This window comes from Conger conger, chromosome 10 (assembly GCF_963514075.1).
Source record: "Conger conger chromosome 10, fConCon1.1, whole genome shotgun sequence".
In the NCBI taxonomy this organism is placed as follows: domain Eukaryota; kingdom Metazoa; phylum Chordata; class Actinopteri; order Anguilliformes; family Congridae; genus Conger; species Conger conger.
Window position 1 is genome coordinate 25,566,536 of NC_083769.1, and position 18,788 is coordinate 25,585,323.

An 18,788-nucleotide genomic window follows, 5' to 3' on the forward strand; every position below is an offset into this window, starting at 1 on the left:
CAGCACTGTCGTGATTGTCATTGCGTTCTGCATTTCATTTAGTGCATTTTATAATTTGGATTTGAGGTGAGTGGATCTAGTGTGTGTTTCAGTATCGTTGAGACCATTTGGTTATCACAGTTTGCTTGGAGTGATACTGTACCAGTGCCTTTCAAGGTCAGATAAGGAACCAATGGATGACAACAGAGGAAACTGGCACTGAAATAGAGGGGCTTAAAGTCTTATCTAATGAAATTAAGGAATATCAAAGAAAAACATGATAATTCTTGTTTTCATTATTTTATTTTATTTTATTTTTATCAGTGGCTTTGTTGGGGGGGGGGGGGGGGGGGCATTTCCATTCCTGCTTTTGTTTCCATCAATTACCCTGGCTCAGCTAAATACTGAGTTGTATCATGTACTGTTTGTACCTTGCCATGTCACATGGAGATTAGAACACAGAATTTCATATACGAATAAAAGAGCAGTTTTCATATAGTTTATCAACTTTAAAAAAATATAAAATTCTTCTATAAGTCGGTCTAAATAAACAAATGACTTGGCTGTGTAAATAAATGAGAACAGAAGTTATTTTCTGATCTATATTGAGTTACACTGCCAACCAATTCAAGAACAGGATTCATTCAACCAACTGCCCAGTCACAGTCCTGCAAATCACATTCACAGTGTCTAAATGCCTTAATACATGTGTTTCTGTGTACTCTTGTGGCCAGTCCTACCACCAGGCCTCCCTGACTGGCTCCTGATTGGCTGGCATCATGCATCAAAACTACCCTCGCTATGTGATTGACAGGCCAGCCTACACTTTACCCATCTTTGATGAGGAGTTTGACAAGAAGAGCCGGAGCTTCCCAGTGGGGGAGAAAGTGAAGAAATTATTCCGGTACAGCCACTGTTCAGGAACTGACATTGGTTTTCTCTGCTTTTTTCAGGGGTTTTTAAAAAGATTTGTTAAGTATATCTTATCTGGTCATTGTGTAAGAATGTAAGAATTTCCTGTATGTACTACAAACAGGAAAATCATACATTCTTATACGATGACTGGATAAGATATACTAAACAAATTATTTCACATCACATTTGTACTCACTTCTTATAGTATTGTACCAGGCTTTACCAGAAGGAAATTAACTGTTAAAAATAAGAGGTGAATTATTTTAACAGTTCAGACGAAGAATGGCTTATTTGACCATTTGTGTGGATCAGGTGTTCCAAGGCCCGTCTGAAGTCACTGCTCTTCAGACATCTACCTGTGCTCACCTGGCTTCCCAAGTACAAGGTGAAGCAGAACCTGTTATTTGATGCCATCAGTGGGATCAGCGCAGGAACCATCCAGGTTCCACAAGGTCTGTTTCCTCCCTACGATCTGTGATCATTAGGGCATCGCTCATACAGTCAGTGAATACTTCATTGGGTGCTTATTTCTTAGACTTATTGGTCTTCTGCTGTAGCCAACCCACTTAAATGCTTGACGAGTCGTGTGTTCAGAGATGCTATTCTTGATACTACCATTATAATGCATGGTTATTTAAGTTACTGTCACCTTGAACCAGTCAGGGCTATTCTCCTCTGACATATTTCACCCACAGAACTTCTGCTAAATGGGTATTTTTGTTTTTTTACCAAAAAAAAAAAAATGTAAACATTAGAGACCGTTATGCATGAAAATCGCAGGTGATCAGCAGTTTGTAGTTCAACTGTATGGCACAAACAATCATTCCATGGCCAAAGTCACATAGATCACATTTTCTCCCCCATTCTGATGTTTGGTGTGAACAATTTAACCTCTTAACCATGTCTGCATGCTTTTATGCATTGTGTTGCTGCCAGATAATTGGCTGAGTAGATGTTTGCATTAAAGGGCTGGTGTACACATGTACCTAATAAGTGTATTTGAGAACTCCACAGTCATTGGTCCTCATTCACAAAACATGTGTATGATCAGATTTGATTATAGAACTTTCCACATTCATCTTTTTTTTCTTATCTGAATTTGTTATTTCGTCCAATCAAAATCTATGTGTTTTTGGACACATACAGTGGTGTGAAAAAGTGTTTGCCCCCTTCCTGATTTCTTATTTTTTTGCATGTTTGTCACACTTAAATGTTTCAGATCATCAAACAAATTTAAATATTAGTCAAAGACAACACAAGTAAACACAAAATGCAGTTTTTAAATGAAGGTTTTTATTATTAAGGGAGAAAAAAAATCCAAACCTACATGGCCCTGTGTGAAAAAGTGATTGCCCCCCCCTGTTAAAACATAACTTAACTGTGGTTCATCAAACCTGAGTTCAATTTCTCAAGCCACACCCAGGCCTGATTATTGCCACACCTGTTCTCAATCAAGAAATCACTTAAATAGGACCTGCCTGACAAAGTGAAGTAGACCAAATGATCCTCAAAAGCTAGACGGCATGCTGAGATCTAAATAAATTCAGGAACAAATGAGAAAGAAAGTAATTGAGATCTATCAGTCTGGAAAAGGTTATAAAGCCATTTCTAAAGCTTTGGGACTCCAGCGAACCACAGTGAGAGCCATTATCCACAAATGGCGAAAACATGGAACAGTGGTGAACCTTCCCAGGAGTGGCCGGCCGGCCAAAATTACCCCAAGAGCGCAGCGACGACTCATCCAAGAGGTCACAAAAGACCCCACAACAACATCCAAAGAACTGCAGGCCTAACTTGCCTCAGTTAAGGTCAGTGTTCATGACTCCACCATAAGAAAGAGACTGGGCAAAAATGGCCTGCATGGCAGAGTTCCAAGACGAAAACCACTGCTGAGCAAAAAACATTAAGGCTCGTCTCAATTTTGCTAGAAAACATCTTGATGTTTCCCAAGACTTTTGGGAAAATACTCTGTGGTCTGACGAGACAAAAGTTGAACTTTTTGGAAGGTGTGTGTCCCATTACATCTGGCCTAAAAGTAACACTGCATTTCAGAAAAGGAACATCATACCAACAGTAAAATATGGTGGTGGTAGTGTGATGGTCTTGGGCTGTTTTGCTGCTTCAGGACCTGGAAGACTTGCTGTGATAAATGGAACCATGAATTCTGCTGTCTACCAAAAAATCCTGAAGGAGAATGTCTGGCCGTCTGTTCGTGACCTCAAGCTGAAACAAACTTGGGTTCTGCAGCAGGACAATGATCCAAAACACACCAGCAAGTCCACCTCTGAATGGCTGAAGAAAAACAAAATGATGACTTTGGAGTGGCCTAGTCCTGACCTGAATCCTATTGAGATGATGTGGCATGACCTTACAAAGGTGGTTCATGCTTGAAAACTCCAATGTGGCTGAATTATAACAATTCTGCAAAGATGAGTGGGCCAACATTCCTCCACAGTGCTATAAGAGACTCATTGCAAGTTATCACAAATGCTTGATTGCAGTTGTTGCTGCTAAGGGTAGCCCAACCAATTATTAGGTTTAGGGGGCAATCACTTTTTCACACAGGGCCATGTAAGTTTGGATTTTTTTTCTCCCTTAATAATAAAAACCTTCATTTAAAAACTGCATTTTGTGTTTACTTGTTGTCTTTGACTAATATTTAAATTAGTTTGATCTGAAACATTTAAGTGTGACAAACATGCAAAAAAAAAAAAAAAAATCAAATCAGGAAGGGGGGGGCAAACACTTTTTCACACCACTGTATGTAAGGGCAAATAAGCAGAAGAGGTTTCTATTTGGAATGTTTTGCTATTCATGCAAAGTCAATTTAAGGAGTTACAGACCTTAAAAAAGGCTATTCATTTGTTAACTACATTCACTATTAGCATCTGAATAATTTCACTCAATATCTCATTATTTCACTAGTTTGTATTTTTACTTTTACAAAATTCTGCACACTTCATGAATCCCACTTTGTTTTTTTTTGTTTTTTTAATATCTTTGCTTAAGAGCAAAAGTATGAAGAATTTAAGAAAAGTCTTGTGCATGAGGTCCATTGTGTCAGTGTGGAAGGTACAATACGTTTTTGTCTCTGTTGGATGAATGATAGCCCAGAACTCTGTGATATGTGCTTGCTCAGGCTTGGAGTTTCATGCAGTAGGTTTGTGCTCTGGTGGATGTTGGGTAGGTTTACCAGTTGTTGGCCCTTCTTTTGTCCTGCCCTAGGCATGGCCTTCGCCCTGCTGGCCAACCTACCTCCAGTCAATGGACTGTACTCCTCCTTCTTCCCCCTTATCCCTTATTTCTTCATGGGCACTGCCCACCAGATGGTACCTGGTAAGTCTGAGGATGAGAATCGCTCCAACTAAGCTCTATAACACCAGCCTGAATTAAGCGTTATGGAACGAGAACCCTTGGTAGGCTATATCGTGGATATTGGCACGGCTAGCGGGGTCGTTATGCACGACGTGGCGATCCACGACAATCAAAGATGTGTGTACATTCCATTTAGCCGCGCGTATATCGTGAATATTGGCGCGGCTGGAACACGAACTGACCAATAGAGACAATGGACCGACCTATCCGTTGTACAAGGCAACTTAATGCATGTTTTATACATACAAAATACACATATTGCTGCTATGTTGTATATTTGATGTATTTTTGCTGTTATTGTTTTTGTCATATTAGTTTTTCATGTGTAAAGTGTGCTCTCCACTCAGGGACCTTTGCTGTGCTTAGCATTATGGTTGGCATGGTGTGCCTAAACCTGGCACCTGCGTCTGACTTCATGCACTTCAATGCCACCCTCAATGCCACCGTGGTGGATGAGGAGAGGATGGGCCAGGTCAGGCTGGGCATCTCAGGCACTCTGGCTTGCCTCACTGCACTCATACAGGTACTGGAGCCATCATGGAGCCAAACAGTTTAAGAATGTCCTGAGACCTGAACATTAAGGTGAAATGATTCAGATACTAGACATGCTGTATCCTGTGAACTCAATCTACCATAATAATGTGGATATCCTGAGATCTGAATTCCGCACTTATTCTGAGAACTGAACATCGACAACTCCCATGCGCATCAAACTCAAAGCTCTGACATGACAGGAGTCCTTGATTAAATAATTATGCTAAACAACATCATTGACCCTTCAGACATCAGTAAAATCCCTACCAAGTACTGACATTTTTCAAAAGGAATATATATTTTTCACCAATATTCTGAGCAAAAATTATTGTATGATTTATTCATGATTGTACATTTTGATTTGTGACATGTTTCTAAGAAACGTCTCAAGATTAGCAGGAGTTCAGGAGGAAGTGTTTTTAGCTGTTCAATACTCTGGGCCACCTTGGTTTGAACTGTGGATAGCACTATATAATTTAAATTTAAACATTTGGTAACACTTTACTTGAACCTTTCGACATAAGGCTGACATTACACTGTCATACACATGACATAACAGCTGTCCCAAAATGACATAACAGCTCATGGCAAATGACATAACACTTGTCATTTTTTGTTAAGTGCTATGACAATTACTATGTCAAATTAAGTCACTTGTCAAATTTAGGTACTAGCTAGCTGTAGTCAAAGTGTTGTGGCAGCTGTCATGACAGGTACTTCATGAAACTGTCATAAGCACAAGGAAATGCCAGACATAAACACTTTTGACAAGTATATACCAATAATATAACAGTGTAACAATCTCATGATCCATGCTGCCTCCCCTTACCAGCATCTCTTCTCTCTATCTCTCTTTACCAACATCTCTCCTCTGTCTCTCCTTACCAACATCTCTCCTCTGTCTCTCCTTACCAGCAACTCTCCTCTGTCTCTCCTTACCAACATCTCTCCTCTCTGTCTCTCCTCACCAACATCCCTCCTCTCAAACTCTTGGCAGATGGGCCTGGGCCTGATGCAGTTTGGCTTTGTGGCCATCTATCTGTCCGAGTCCTTCGTCCGGGGCTTCATGACAGCAGCTGGGCTACAGATTTTGATATCAGTGCTGAAGTACATCTTTGGCATCAGTGTGCCCCCCTACAGCGGACCCCTGGCCACCATCTATGTGAGTCCCACTTTCTCATCACCCTGCCTGTTGTTCATTCAAACAGGAGAAAGTTTCTGTTTCCTTGTTTGCTAATGTTTGTCTTGTTGAACACACTGATACAATTGTTATTGACCTCCACAAGAATGTGCAGCACACAGCAATTTATAGTATACACCACATATGCCTCTTTATCTGTAATATTATATTTCCTGACACATCAATATCCAACATTACATGAAATAGTGGCCTCTGTTTCAGACTCTGGTGGACATTTTCAGTGGCCTGCCCCACACTAATGTGGCATCATTGGTCTTTGCTGTGGTCAGCAGCGTGGTTCTCATCGTGGTGAAGGAGCTGAACGTGCGCTATCGACACAAGCTCCCGTTCCCCATCCCCATGGAGATCATCATTGTGAGTGACATGTACCCCCCCCCACACCCCCTCCACCGTACTGACAGAAAGATTCTGGTCTCTAGGAAGCTGGCAGTGTTGCCCTTTTTTTCCGCCCAGATCATGTGATTAATTGATTGTTTTGGCTGATTTATTTCTGTTTTCCAAATATGTCTTTGTGGAGAACAGCCTGGGGAAATAAAAGTTTTGATACAAAAAACCAGCCTCATCTCTTGAAGCTTGAATATCCAACTCAATATTGAAAATGCAAGTGCAAAATCTCTGTATTGGGATCTCTGGGACTGCGCTGAATTGGTTAATCTCTCTAACAGGAAGTTCTCCTTCTCTATCACACTAATTACGTGTGGTGTTCCCCAAGGCTTAATTCTTGGGCCGATCTTATTCTCAATTTGTATGTTACCCTTGGGTCAAATAGTACATCAGCATAATCGTTTCACTGTTATGCTGATGGTACTCAGTTGTATTTGTCAGTCAAACCAGCAGGTTAACTGTAGTGCATGACTGCAAAATTGGATGTCTCAAAATTTCCTCCAGTTAAATTCAGGACTGAGGCCCTAGTTATTGGCTCTGAGCTGGTCATTACTAAAATCCAACCAACCCTCTTTTTCTTTTTCTCATATTATAAAATCCGTATCTAGAAATTTAGGAATAATTTTCAACTTAAACCTCAGATTTCAGCAACACGCAAAAAAGCTATTCCAGACTTACAATCACCAACTAAAATATATTGCAATAATTAGATTTGCCGTATGTTTTGAGGACACTGAGAAAGTCTTGCATGCTTTTATTTCTTCAAGACTAGATTATTGTAATGTTCTGTATACTTGTCTTGGTCGCCAATCCCTGACTCATCTTCAAGTCATATAAAATTCAGCAGCAAGACTACTGACTAGGATAAGATGGACTTCACACATTACCCCAGTTTTGGCTTCACTTCACTGGCTTCCAGTGACTTTTCGAGTTGGTTTTTAAAGTTGACTAATTACTTATGAAGCTTTGCATGGCCGGGCGCCCGAATACATTATGGAACTGTTAGTTCCCTAATAGCCACTTAGGGGTCTTAGGTCATCTGCTCAGACATTGCTGGCTGTTCCAGGGTCTAGGCTAAAAACCAAAGGTGATTGTGTCTTCTCTGTTAGGGCCCCTAGGCTCTGGAACAGCCTTCCTGCTATGGTTTGATCTGCTGAGTCAATGTCCTCTTTTAAATCACATTTAAATCTCATTTTTATAGGATTGCTTTTATAAATGCCAATTTTTTTTCTTGTTATATTTAACCATGTTTGTTTTTCCCTTAATGTTTGTCCTCTTTTAATTATGTTTTTACTTTGTGCTGTATATGCTTCATTTTTAATTATGTTTTTATCTAGCTTTGACTGGCATTGATCCTTTCCAGTTTCTTAAATATATATGTTTATGAAACCCAAGCTTTACTATGCCCTTCAATTTATTGTGTAAATTAATTTTGTGTATTTTTGCCTTTTTTATTTATGCATATCTTAATTGCTATTGTACATGTGAGTAAATTTATTTGATGCTGGTTCATATATCCTCATTGTATCTGTTTATATTGGGAATGTTTGACCTTGCAACATTTTCATTAGATGAGGCTTCTCTGCTGTAAGAATCCAGTGCCTTACTCTTGTGTTTCTGTATTGCAGATTCATATTAGAACATAAAAATGCCTTGCAGCAGTAGCCATTTTAGTATTACTCTACAGTCTTGAATGTGAATTGATGATGACTGTTACATTCCCAGTAGTGAATTCATGCTTTCCTCCTGCTCAGGTTGTAGTGGCAACAGCCATCTCTGGCCCCCTGGACATGCCTAAAGAGTACCACATGGATGTTGTTGGGATGATTCCCCTGGGGTGAGAGACCCAAAACCCCCCTTGGGTTTTGTTTAAATTTCTGAGCACTATGCTGCTCTAGTTTTATTTTTATGTTTTCTGCAGACACTATTACCAAGATGCTTTACACAAAAATAGGACAAATAGACCACACTGTGCCTGACCCTCCAGAACACGAGGTGAAGTCCTCAGCGGGAAGATGTCTCAGGAGTAACCCCTCCTCTGTTATTATTAGAGTGTTGATTTTCAAACCAGAAGACCCGAAGAGTGTCTTATCTGACTTACAGTTTTACACACTATTCATTTAAACAGCTGGCTACTTTACTGAAGCAACTCATGAATACCCTGCTTAATAGTACAGCAACATTGTCATGCCTGGGATTTGAAACTCTTTGAAACAAGTTCCCTAACCATTGTCTCATACTGCCATTTTTCCCCTCTCCACCAGTTTCCCAACCCCCATCATACCGACGGTGAGCCAGTGGAACGATATGCTGAGCACAGCCTTTTCCCTGGCAATTGTGGGATACGTCATCAACTTGGCCATGGGCAGGACCCTAGCAGCCAAGCATGGCTACAACGTGGACCCCAATCAGGTATGAGAAGGAAGAGGAAGGAAAGTGGCATGAAAGGCATGACCCCAGGTTTCATAGACCCACCTAATCTTTTCAACCCTGAACTAGAGGTGTGCTGTAAAGTCCAGGGGTCAGAAAGTAAAAGACCTGCTATGTGTTTCTTCCACCCATAGTCTCACTAGTTCACTCATAAGATCTACCTCCTGGCTGAGGAATTGTGCTAATTAGCTAATTAAGATTTGGAACAAAGTACTGGGGACGACCTGGATTTTCCACTGCTGCTCTGAAAACACTGTACTCCCTACATTACATTACATTATTGGCATTTGGCAGACGCTCTTATCCAGAGCGACATACAACAAAGTGCATACCCATAACCAGGGATAAGTTCACTGAAAGACCCTAGAGGGAAGTACAATTTCAACTGCTACCTGTACAACAAAGATAAGGACAAGGGCCTTTTTTTTTTTTTTTGAACAAACAAACAAACAGAGCAAAACTATCCAAACACTGCTTACCTAGCCAACTAAAAATACCGATACACAAAGCAAGTCACAGAGACAACAATTAAGGTTCACAGGGAGGTAGGGAGGGATGGGGAGAGGTGCTGCTTGAAGAGGTGTGTCTTCAGCTTGCGCTTGAAGGTGGGGAGAGATTCTATAGTTCTGACCTCAACGGGGAGTTCGTTCCACCACCGTGGAGCCAGAACAGACAGTAGTCGTGAGCGTGAGGTGGAGGTTCTGAGAGGGGGAGGTGCCAAGCGGCCTGTGGAGGCTGAACGAAGAGGTCTGGCAGGGGTGTAGGGTCTGATGATTTTTTGCAGATGGGGAAGACCCTTTAACTGCTTGGAAGGCTAGCACCAATGTTTTGAATTTGATGCGAGCCATGACAGGCAGCCAGTGGAGGGAAGTAAGCAGGGGGGTGACGTGTGAGTATTTGGGAAGGTTGAAGACCAGACGAGCTGCTGCATTCTGGATGAGTTGGAGGGGTCTGATGGCGGACGCTGGGAGGCCAGCCAAGAGGGAATTGCAGTAGTCCAGGCGGGACAGAACCATCGCTTGGACCAGGAGCTGGGTCGAGTAGGGGGTGAGAAAGGGGCGGATTCTCCGTATGTTGTATAGGAAGAACCTGCAAGACCGGGTCACCGCCGCAATGTTCTCGGAAAGGGACAGTCTGCTGTCCATCACCACGCCGAGGTTCCTTGCACTGGGTGACGGCGTGAGTGTGGTATCCCCGAGGGAAATGGAGAGATCCAGATGGGGAGAGGTATTAGCAGGGATGAATATCATTTCAGTTTTACCTGGGTTGAGCTTTAGATGGTGGTTGTCCATCCAGCTCTGGATGTCCCTCAGGCAAGCAGAGATACGGGCTGAAACCTGCGTATCAGACGGCGGGAACGAGACGAAGAGTTGGGTATCGTCCGCGTAGCAGTGGTAGGATAGCCCATGTGCAGTGATCACAGGGCCAAGGGAGCGAGTGTAAAGAGAAAAAAGAAGCGGGCCAAGGACTGAGCCCTGGGGAACTCCTGTGGCGAGGGGCGGAGGTGTCCCTACAATTGAAGCTGAAATACTACAGTCTGATGGACCTTATAAATATTCAAGTGGCAGGCCCTGAGTAAAATTCTGTGGCAATGGATGCCTTGTCCCCTAATATATAACACTGGAAACTCCTGTTGCCAGCTGGAACCACCTGTAATTAGAAAATGTATTCCACTTAACTTAACATGATTCATATTAATCGTATATCACAGTAGCATGAAGTCATACCTCCATCTTGGCTCCTCAAAGGGTAAGATTTCAGCTAGGAACAGAGCACCTTGGGAGCACCAGGTTGGAGCAGGTCCATTCATTCGCAACTGAATAGTCCCTGGAACAATATTTGTTGTCAGACTGCTAGATTAAGGGAACTTGAGCCATGAATGAGCAGCCAAAGCCTGTCTGACTTCTATGGGGACCAATGCCTCAGTGTGCTGTGGCCATGTCACTGTGATTGTTCTACTGCAGGAGATGCTGGCTCTCGGCTGCAGCAACTTCCTTGGGTCCTTTTTTAAGATCCATGTCATCTGCTGTGCCTTGTCTGTCACTCTGGCTGTGGACAGTGCTGGGGGCACCTCACAGGTAATCCCCTCTCCATGCCCCTCTGGGGTACAGACACCAGCCTTGTATCGACTTTTATAGGCTTGCTAGACATCCTGTAAAAAAGATATGAAATGTCATCCATCATTGCACAGGACAACTGAATGATAATACTTAATCCATTCTGTAAATATGAATAACGCTTTAAAATAAGGTTACAGGAATCTACAATAACTAATGTTAGTTAACTAACTATCTACTGAGAAATCAATCAGTACATCTTTGTTTATGCATAGTGTTTGTACATCCTTAATTCATGTTAAGAATAACATTAGTTATTGCCAATTTATGTTGGATTGAAAAATCTAAAGTTAATGTATTTGTCATTGGTTAGCTGATTATAAGTTTATCCTGTGGTATAAATATTGGTAATACTTTGTTAACAACTACATTAGTTAATACCAATTAATGTACCTTATTGTACAGTATGACCAAATGCCCTAATACATTATAATATGAACTTCATCTGATCCATTGAACCACCACTGACAATAATAACTCATTTTGTCAAATGACTGCTCTTTGCTAATGGTTTTGAAAATTTGGACTATTTGCTAATGCATGTACTGGACCCAGCATAATGACAATATGTGATTATGGTAATTATAGTTACAAAATAACTATTCTTTGTATGTTGATTTCATAATACATACGCATACTCCCATAACAATGCCAGTGACAATGAGCCCACAGCCTGCTTCCTCTTTCCTAGTTTGCCAGTCTGTGTGTGATGCTGGTGGTGATGGTCACCATGCTGGCTTTGGGAGCTTACCTCAAACCACTACCCAAGGTAGGAGACCTTCCTTATCACAACCTAAAGCAGCGTTCAGAATGCAAGCGTCGGCTAAGTTCAGCCGAGACTGTCTGGACCTGATAAAGGATAGCGCTGAGACCATGCGTCTCGTAGCACTGAAATGTACTGCATGCTGCAATGGCCTTTGTCCCCCACCCTTCACAGTCTGTGCTTGGAGCACTTATTGCGGTCAACCTGAAAAACACGTTGCTGCAGCTCTCTGATCCTTACTACCTGTGGAAGAAGAACAAGCTGGACTGCGTGAGTCCGCCCCAGAGCACCAAATGAAAACCTATTTGAAAGAGATTACTGTAATTTGTAACATTAGACTTGAATTAGAATCATAATTGTTTTGGATTGCATGGATGTATGTAATGCACACATACATTATGAGGCGGACACTTACAATATGTGCTTCCAGTGTACCCTGCTATTAACCTGACATGTTATTTCATTTTTTATTCAGTTATCCAGAGCAAAATGGACATCCTTGTTTTGTTATCATAAACCCATAGTAAAATCTCCAATGCTAGATACAGTATAATCTAAGAATTTAGTCCAGTCCATTGTGGATAAAATGGACTGGTTGATTTAATAATGGACATTTCTTAATTTTCTAACAAACCCCCCGCCATTCCCAGTGCGTGTGGGTGGTGTCTTTCCTGGCTACATTCTTCCTCAGCTTGCCATATGGCGTAGCCATTGGCGTTGGCTTCTCCATCCTTGTGGTCATTTTCCAGACACAATTGTGAGTGGACTTAACACTATTTTTTCCTCTTTTTCCTCTGTGGTGCACATAATCCCCATCCAAAAGTTGTTCTTGGAAAGTCATTCCCCAAACTTTTACTTACTGCTACTTCTGCTCAACCTTAAGTGGAATGTCAGTATACAGTACACCATGAAATACTGTTTTTTTGTGTTGATTGGCAAATAAACTGCATGCTGATTCATTATTCAAGAGAGCAGTGAACTGTGGGTGAACAAAGTGCACTCAAGGCAGACACATTTCCCAAAGGGCTATAGTCAGGACTGAGAATTTCACTCATTAGGATTCAGGACCTTAAACTGTTTTACAATGTCTGTTCATTATAATAATGGGGATATGATAGTGTGCAGCACCAGTGCTCACATTTCCATTTATTGCTGTGTTCCTCACAGCCGCAATGGCTCAGAGATGGCCCAGATTATGGACACTAACCTCTACAGGAACCCCAAGGTGTACAGCAAGGTAAACGATTGCGGTGTACAGGTTCAGACAGTATGGCTAACAAGCTATTCAGCAATGTTACTGAAGATGCAAATGTTCCCTCCAAATACTGTGATGTAATTGTTTGTTTTTTATTCATTTGAAATGTCTGGAAACCATGCCCACTGCCTGACTGGGCACTTGTGATGTGCTGTATTCAAACCCCCAGGTAAAGTTTGTCGAGGGTGTGAAAATTGTCAACTACTGCTCCCCCCTCTATTTTGCCAACGTGGAGATTTTCCGCCGAAAAGTCATCAAAAAGGTATGCCAGAGGAGATGGATGGACTGCTGAGCTATGGCAGTGCTGCTGACACTGAGGCTTCAGTGAATGGGTCTTTCTGCATAGGTGGACCAAGGCTAATATGGGTGTTGCTGGGGCTTTGGTCAATATTGAGGACATTCTGATGTGTTTACACAGACCGAGTTGGACCCAGGCAAGCTGCTGCTGGCCAGGAAGAAGTTTCTGAAGAAACAGCAAAAGGAAAAGGAGGTGGAGAAGAAGGTCACCAGGAAGAGGCAGATTAGCATTATACCCCATACTTTGGTCAGTAAGACATAATTCCCTGTCAAATGATGAATGTGGCAGCAGTTATTCTGTTATTTTTATTTTTACATACATTTTCAAGATGTACTTTAATGTGATGATTTTGATTATAACCTTGCTTGAAAGCCATAAATTACATAAATACAAAAGTATCATGCCGTTTTTAATGCTCAATTAATTTATTAATAACTGCATTAAGTTTTATTAAAGCAATTTAATTTACATGCAGCATTATATTTTTAAAACCATAGAACCATGACTCTAAATGATATCCTGAATTTGGCACAGTAGGTTGTTTTATTAGGGACACAAATAGGCTGCCTTTTTACATAAATAATGATGCCCTTTTTTACCAAAACATTCTGCATAAGCATTTTTAATATCTGTACATTATCTTTTACATTATTTACATAATGTCCATAATAGTACATATGTATTCTTTAATTAACAGTAATTAAGCTGAAGACTAAGCTATGACAAAGTAAAGGCAGCAATGCCCTCTCCTTGAACTTGCCTTCCCTGATCGTAATGTTCCTGGTAGCTAAGGACACATTTGCCTTGGCTGCCTAGCCTGATTAATCTGATGAATATCTTTTGGTTTGGCTGATGGTTTGAATCCTTCCCACATATGCTCAGACTACTTCTAAGCTGGAGCTGCAGAATGACTTCGACATCACTAGTGAAAATGGGACCAGCCCACCCACATCTTACACCAACTACCACTGTGATGAGGCCGACCCCGGCCATGAGCAGAACCAGGCCGGTACTGCCCCGGTCGCCATGGAGCCCCGGCCCCCACCCTTTCACACGCTCATTCTGGACCTGGCAGGGGTCTGCTTTGTTGACCTCATGGGCATAAAGGTGCTGACCAAGGTGGGTTTACTGAACCACGCTCTCTTTTGTGACCTTACAATTTCCTTAGGAATGCAATATTTTATAAAATACAACATGTACATTGTAGCACTTGAGTAGCAAGCAAAAGATTGATGGGTAGAATATGTCAAAGCTTCTTGTCTTGTCAAAGCTTCTTGCATTGTAACATCCCCTAAATTCCTGATATGGATAACTCATTCACAATCTTTAAACTAAAACCAGTCTTATTATGAAGAACGACAGCCTTTTAAAACTGTGGATTGGTGTGTGATGAAAGCTGAAGGTTTCGATTAAGTTAGACATTATTGCTCTCACTCGAAGTTTGTGATCTCAACATTGTTGACTCTGACGTGTAAGCAAGCTGTCTCGCTCATCACACGGGAGCATATTTGAATTGAGCAGCCGTGCTGTTTGCACTCCAAACATAAGAGCAGTGAATTCACACCATGGCATTAGCCTTAACCTCTGAAGATTTTAGATTACACATGTACATGACCTTCAGACCTGTAGGTGTTTTGCACATACTTTTGTTTTCCATATTTCAGTTTTTCCCCTGTCATTCTGAATTAATGCACACATTAATAGCACAGCAATGTATTAGAGTAACTGATAACTGGTTAGGACCATTGCTGCATTTACTTTTATGTTCTCTAATGGCTTTTAACAAGCTCATGCTGATACAGATACTTGACAATGTTAGGTAATCTGCAGGGCCAGTGAGAATACAAGCTTTTACTTCGAGCAATGACCCTGGATCAAATAGCTAATTAACTTTTTATACCTATACTGGTCGCCTCATCGAGTAGAGCATGGTAAAAGGATTCATTTAAGGACACAAGTACAATTTAAAACTGTCATTCATGAGCAATTTTTCATTCATAGTCATTTGGTATAACGTAGCCTGGCTACTTAAATCATTTTGTGACACTGGCACTGGAAGCAAATCTGGCCATCTTTGCTCCATGCAGTAGTTAAAACATTGAGTCTAGATTGTCTGAATGGCCTTTTTTGTCACCAAACACTCAATTTTACTGTTAGCCCTTATTGTTGTCTCTGTACAGATGAGCTCCAGTTATAAGATGTTGGGGATAAGTCTATATCTGGCCAATGTTCAAGGTAAGGCTCCAATACCTCGGTTCTTCTTTCTGAAGGGTGACATCTGCTTCAGGGCTGATTAAGCTGTTGCCAAGGTAACAGGATTGAACCAAACCTGCAGTGGTCAACGCTTAGTCACTCCCTCTGTGAAGGACAGTTTGGGGAGATGAAAGAGAAGAAAGCCAGAGTGGTTAACGGTTAATTAGATAATCCTCTGTGCAACTGGGTATTTTTCATTCATTTTCCTGCTTCCTTCTGGGATCATGGCTTCAAACATAACAAGGAAGTGGTTCATTGAGCTAGATTCTCCATGATCTTAGTTTCATATTTTATTTTTGTATTTTATTTATTGTGAATATTATTGCTGCCATGCCTACTATATCTATGAATGAAACACAAAGCAGTATATTTATAGCGCACACACGCGCACACACACCCTGCTGTGTCCAGGATGGGGTGTTCCAGTTTCAGGAATGATCCGCAGGAGTTGTTCAGGACTCCATTGTTCTCCCTGTGTCTCAGTGCAGGGGTGTTTAACTGGTCTCATACTCAGACGTACCTGTCATCCTGCTGTGTGCAGCACAGGTTTACGAGGAGCTGGAGGTAGGAGGGGCGTTTGAGGAAGGAGGCATCGCTCACGCTGACCTCTTCCCCTCTGTACACGATGCCATCCTTTACGCTCAGGAGAGACCGAGGGGCACTGAGGACATGCATAAGGCAAGCACCCCACCACTTCTGCCCTTTTGACTTACCCATGGTTCACCGTATACATGTGTGTACTTAAACTGTACAAGAATAACTACATGAAGTTAATATACCAACAAAGAGAAAGATTAGGTTTGCCATTTTATCTGTTTGCCTTCCGTCTACGCATTTGTTGCAGGTCACTGGTGGAGGCGACACAACACTTGTTAATGATTTAAACTCACCTTTACATAAATCAATCAACACTCCTTACTTTTATCACTCCTTACTGAAATAGGACAGAATTATTTGAATTGTGATGAGTAACAGGCTGAACTGGTGCTGGTTCTCAGTGACGCAAGAAGAACAGAAACCAGAACCTTGAACTTATGTGTGGAAAAAATGTGTGAGGATTGGTATGGATGTGAAGTCTTACAGCATTACAAGTGTGTGGTCTTGTCAAGACTTTCGTTTCTCGTTTTTGTTTCCTTCTGCTAACCAGGTTGTTAAGGAAAAAAATCCTCCTCAGAGTATCCTCCATGAAAGAATAAACATATGAAACTATAAATTATGAATGGAGCACTCCTTCACATCGTAGAAAGCTAGACATTTGAGTAGCTTTTGATATGTCTTCACTTCCTGGGGTGTTTGGTCTACCTGTGAAAGCAGGGTGGTTTGTGTATCCTATACTCTACTGCCCATGAATTTAAGATGTTTCTCTGAACTCTGAAAAACACCTACTCCATTTTTTTGCAATTGTGATCCGTTTTTTCTTATGAAAATGAACAAAACAAACCCATAAACCATAAGCCCATAGCAATACACAATGTTTGACATTGAGATTGGAAAGTGACTGACAGGCTGAGAGTTATAGGCAGTGAGTGGGAATAAGAGAGTTACAGAGGTAGGGGAGAGGAGAATATGAGAGAGTGAGAGAGGGCAGAGCAGAAACAGGGAATGTTTTTCTGCTGAGGTTTTTCTTCCTCTCCCTCCCTCTGTTTGCCTTCCCCACTTCACCTTCTGCTGTCTTATCTGGGGAAGTAAACAGTCGGCTCCCAGGAGAAATCACAGAATAGAACCCTGGGTAAAGCCAAATTTGGCACCAGCAGGAAAATGTGCTTTTCTGAAGAACCGCCATCTGCAGAGGTCACTTTGTGGACTGTCTGTCTGCTATTTTCTGGAAAGAAAACAAGGAGTTCAGATTGATCACATTTAAAGAGGTCAGGAAAAAATTCTGTAGTTTTTGCCAAATTTTATAGTTTGGGGTTTATTTCTTTTTTTCTTCCTTCTGGAAAATGTCCACTGGGAAGTGATGTGTGAAAACCACTTTGTCTGTGGTGCTTTGCAAAAACAAGACTGATTGATTGATAGTGTTTTTCAGTCTTTAGATTGGTTCATACAGACAGTGATTGACAGACCCAGGTAAACTTGCCCTGCCAATTATGTGGTTTATGAAGCCCCAGAAGTAATGTTCTAGCATTACTGAGTGCATATGGGAGTGAACAGCCTGGGTCTCTGTGGTTCACAGGCAGAGAGAGAGCAGCAGGAGCTGGCCTTCGACATTCAGGAGGAGGAGAAGGACCTGGAGCAGGTATCTTTCCATCTGACAGAAATCCCTCACTAATGATGCACACACTTTGCCTAAAGCAGTTTATATTTATTGTTCAGTTTCCAAAAAGTAGATTCTTTTGTTAAGAAATAACTGTTCACCAGGACCTCATAACTTGGGTCAGGTATTTTGGCCAAGACTCAAGACACCAGTCAAATTTATGCAATTTACAGAAAATCTTATAAGAAACATCCATTCTCACAAATATTCCCACCAAAATGTTGGTTAGTAACTGGTTTCTAACCGGTTGGTTAGTAACTGATTAGTAATTCTCAGGGATACACAGAAAATGTACTGCCATAATACAGTATATTAAAGAATAACTATTTATTGACAATCTGCAAGATCAAAATTGTTCCTCTCTCTGTTCCTCCGACAGGAGTTGTTTTGAATACAGTGCCAAACTCCTTTGTTCAAAGCCTACACAGTAGAGAACATCAGTGGACTAGGAATACACAGAGAAAAGGCTGAAGGATTGTGCTGCATCAAGAAGATCAATCATGTGAAGATTAATCACAATGTCCGAAGCAACTGGACATTGTGTTTTTCTGAATGACAACAAACTTCATATTTCTGGATTATGTTACTTTACTAAAAAGGTTATTTAAATGCATGGTCCTCTGTGCTTTGAATTACAACTCAGTTCTTCCATTAAAATATGATGGTACTGGTTGTAGGTTTGATAGATGAAAAGATAAAATTACAGCAGATTATCAATTTTTCAATGAATATGTTGTACACTGTGATCATTAAGAGAGCTTTATAAATACCATTTTAAACTGAAATCTACATTTTAGAACTGATTATATATATATATCATGACATGTGTACTTAAACAAGAATAACTGTACATGATGTAAATAAACCAACAAAGAGAAAGATTAGGTTTGCCATTTTATCTGTTTACCTTCTGTTTACGCATTTGTTGCGACACAACACTTGTCATGTGTGCTTGTTAATTATTTAAATGCACCTTTACTTAAATCAATCAACACTCCTTACTTTTATCCTGAAATAGGACAGAATTATT

The 18,788-nt window shown here is 41.1% G+C and overlaps 1 protein-coding gene across 1 annotated transcript; it reads left to right on the forward strand.

The window, feature by feature from the left end:
* Positions 1-758: 758 nt before the first annotated feature.
* LOC133139296 (solute carrier family 26 member 9-like) lies at positions 759-18,261 on the forward strand. The gene is made up of 20 exons (XM_061258734.1): positions 759-883; positions 1,207-1,346; positions 4,120-4,230; positions 4,617-4,792; positions 5,801-5,965; positions 6,206-6,358; positions 8,143-8,225; positions 8,653-8,800; positions 10,783-10,896; positions 11,627-11,704; positions 11,873-11,968; positions 12,349-12,455; positions 12,866-12,935; positions 13,123-13,215; positions 13,372-13,497; positions 14,134-14,370; positions 15,432-15,486; positions 16,046-16,177; positions 17,676-17,740; positions 18,138-18,261. Exons 1-20 carry the CDS (start codon positions 759-761, stop codon positions 18,147-18,149), a joined length of 2,286 nt encoding a protein of 761 aa, XP_061114718.1. The 3' UTR covers positions 18,150-18,261.
* The last annotated feature ends 527 nt before the right edge of the window (positions 18,262-18,788 follow it).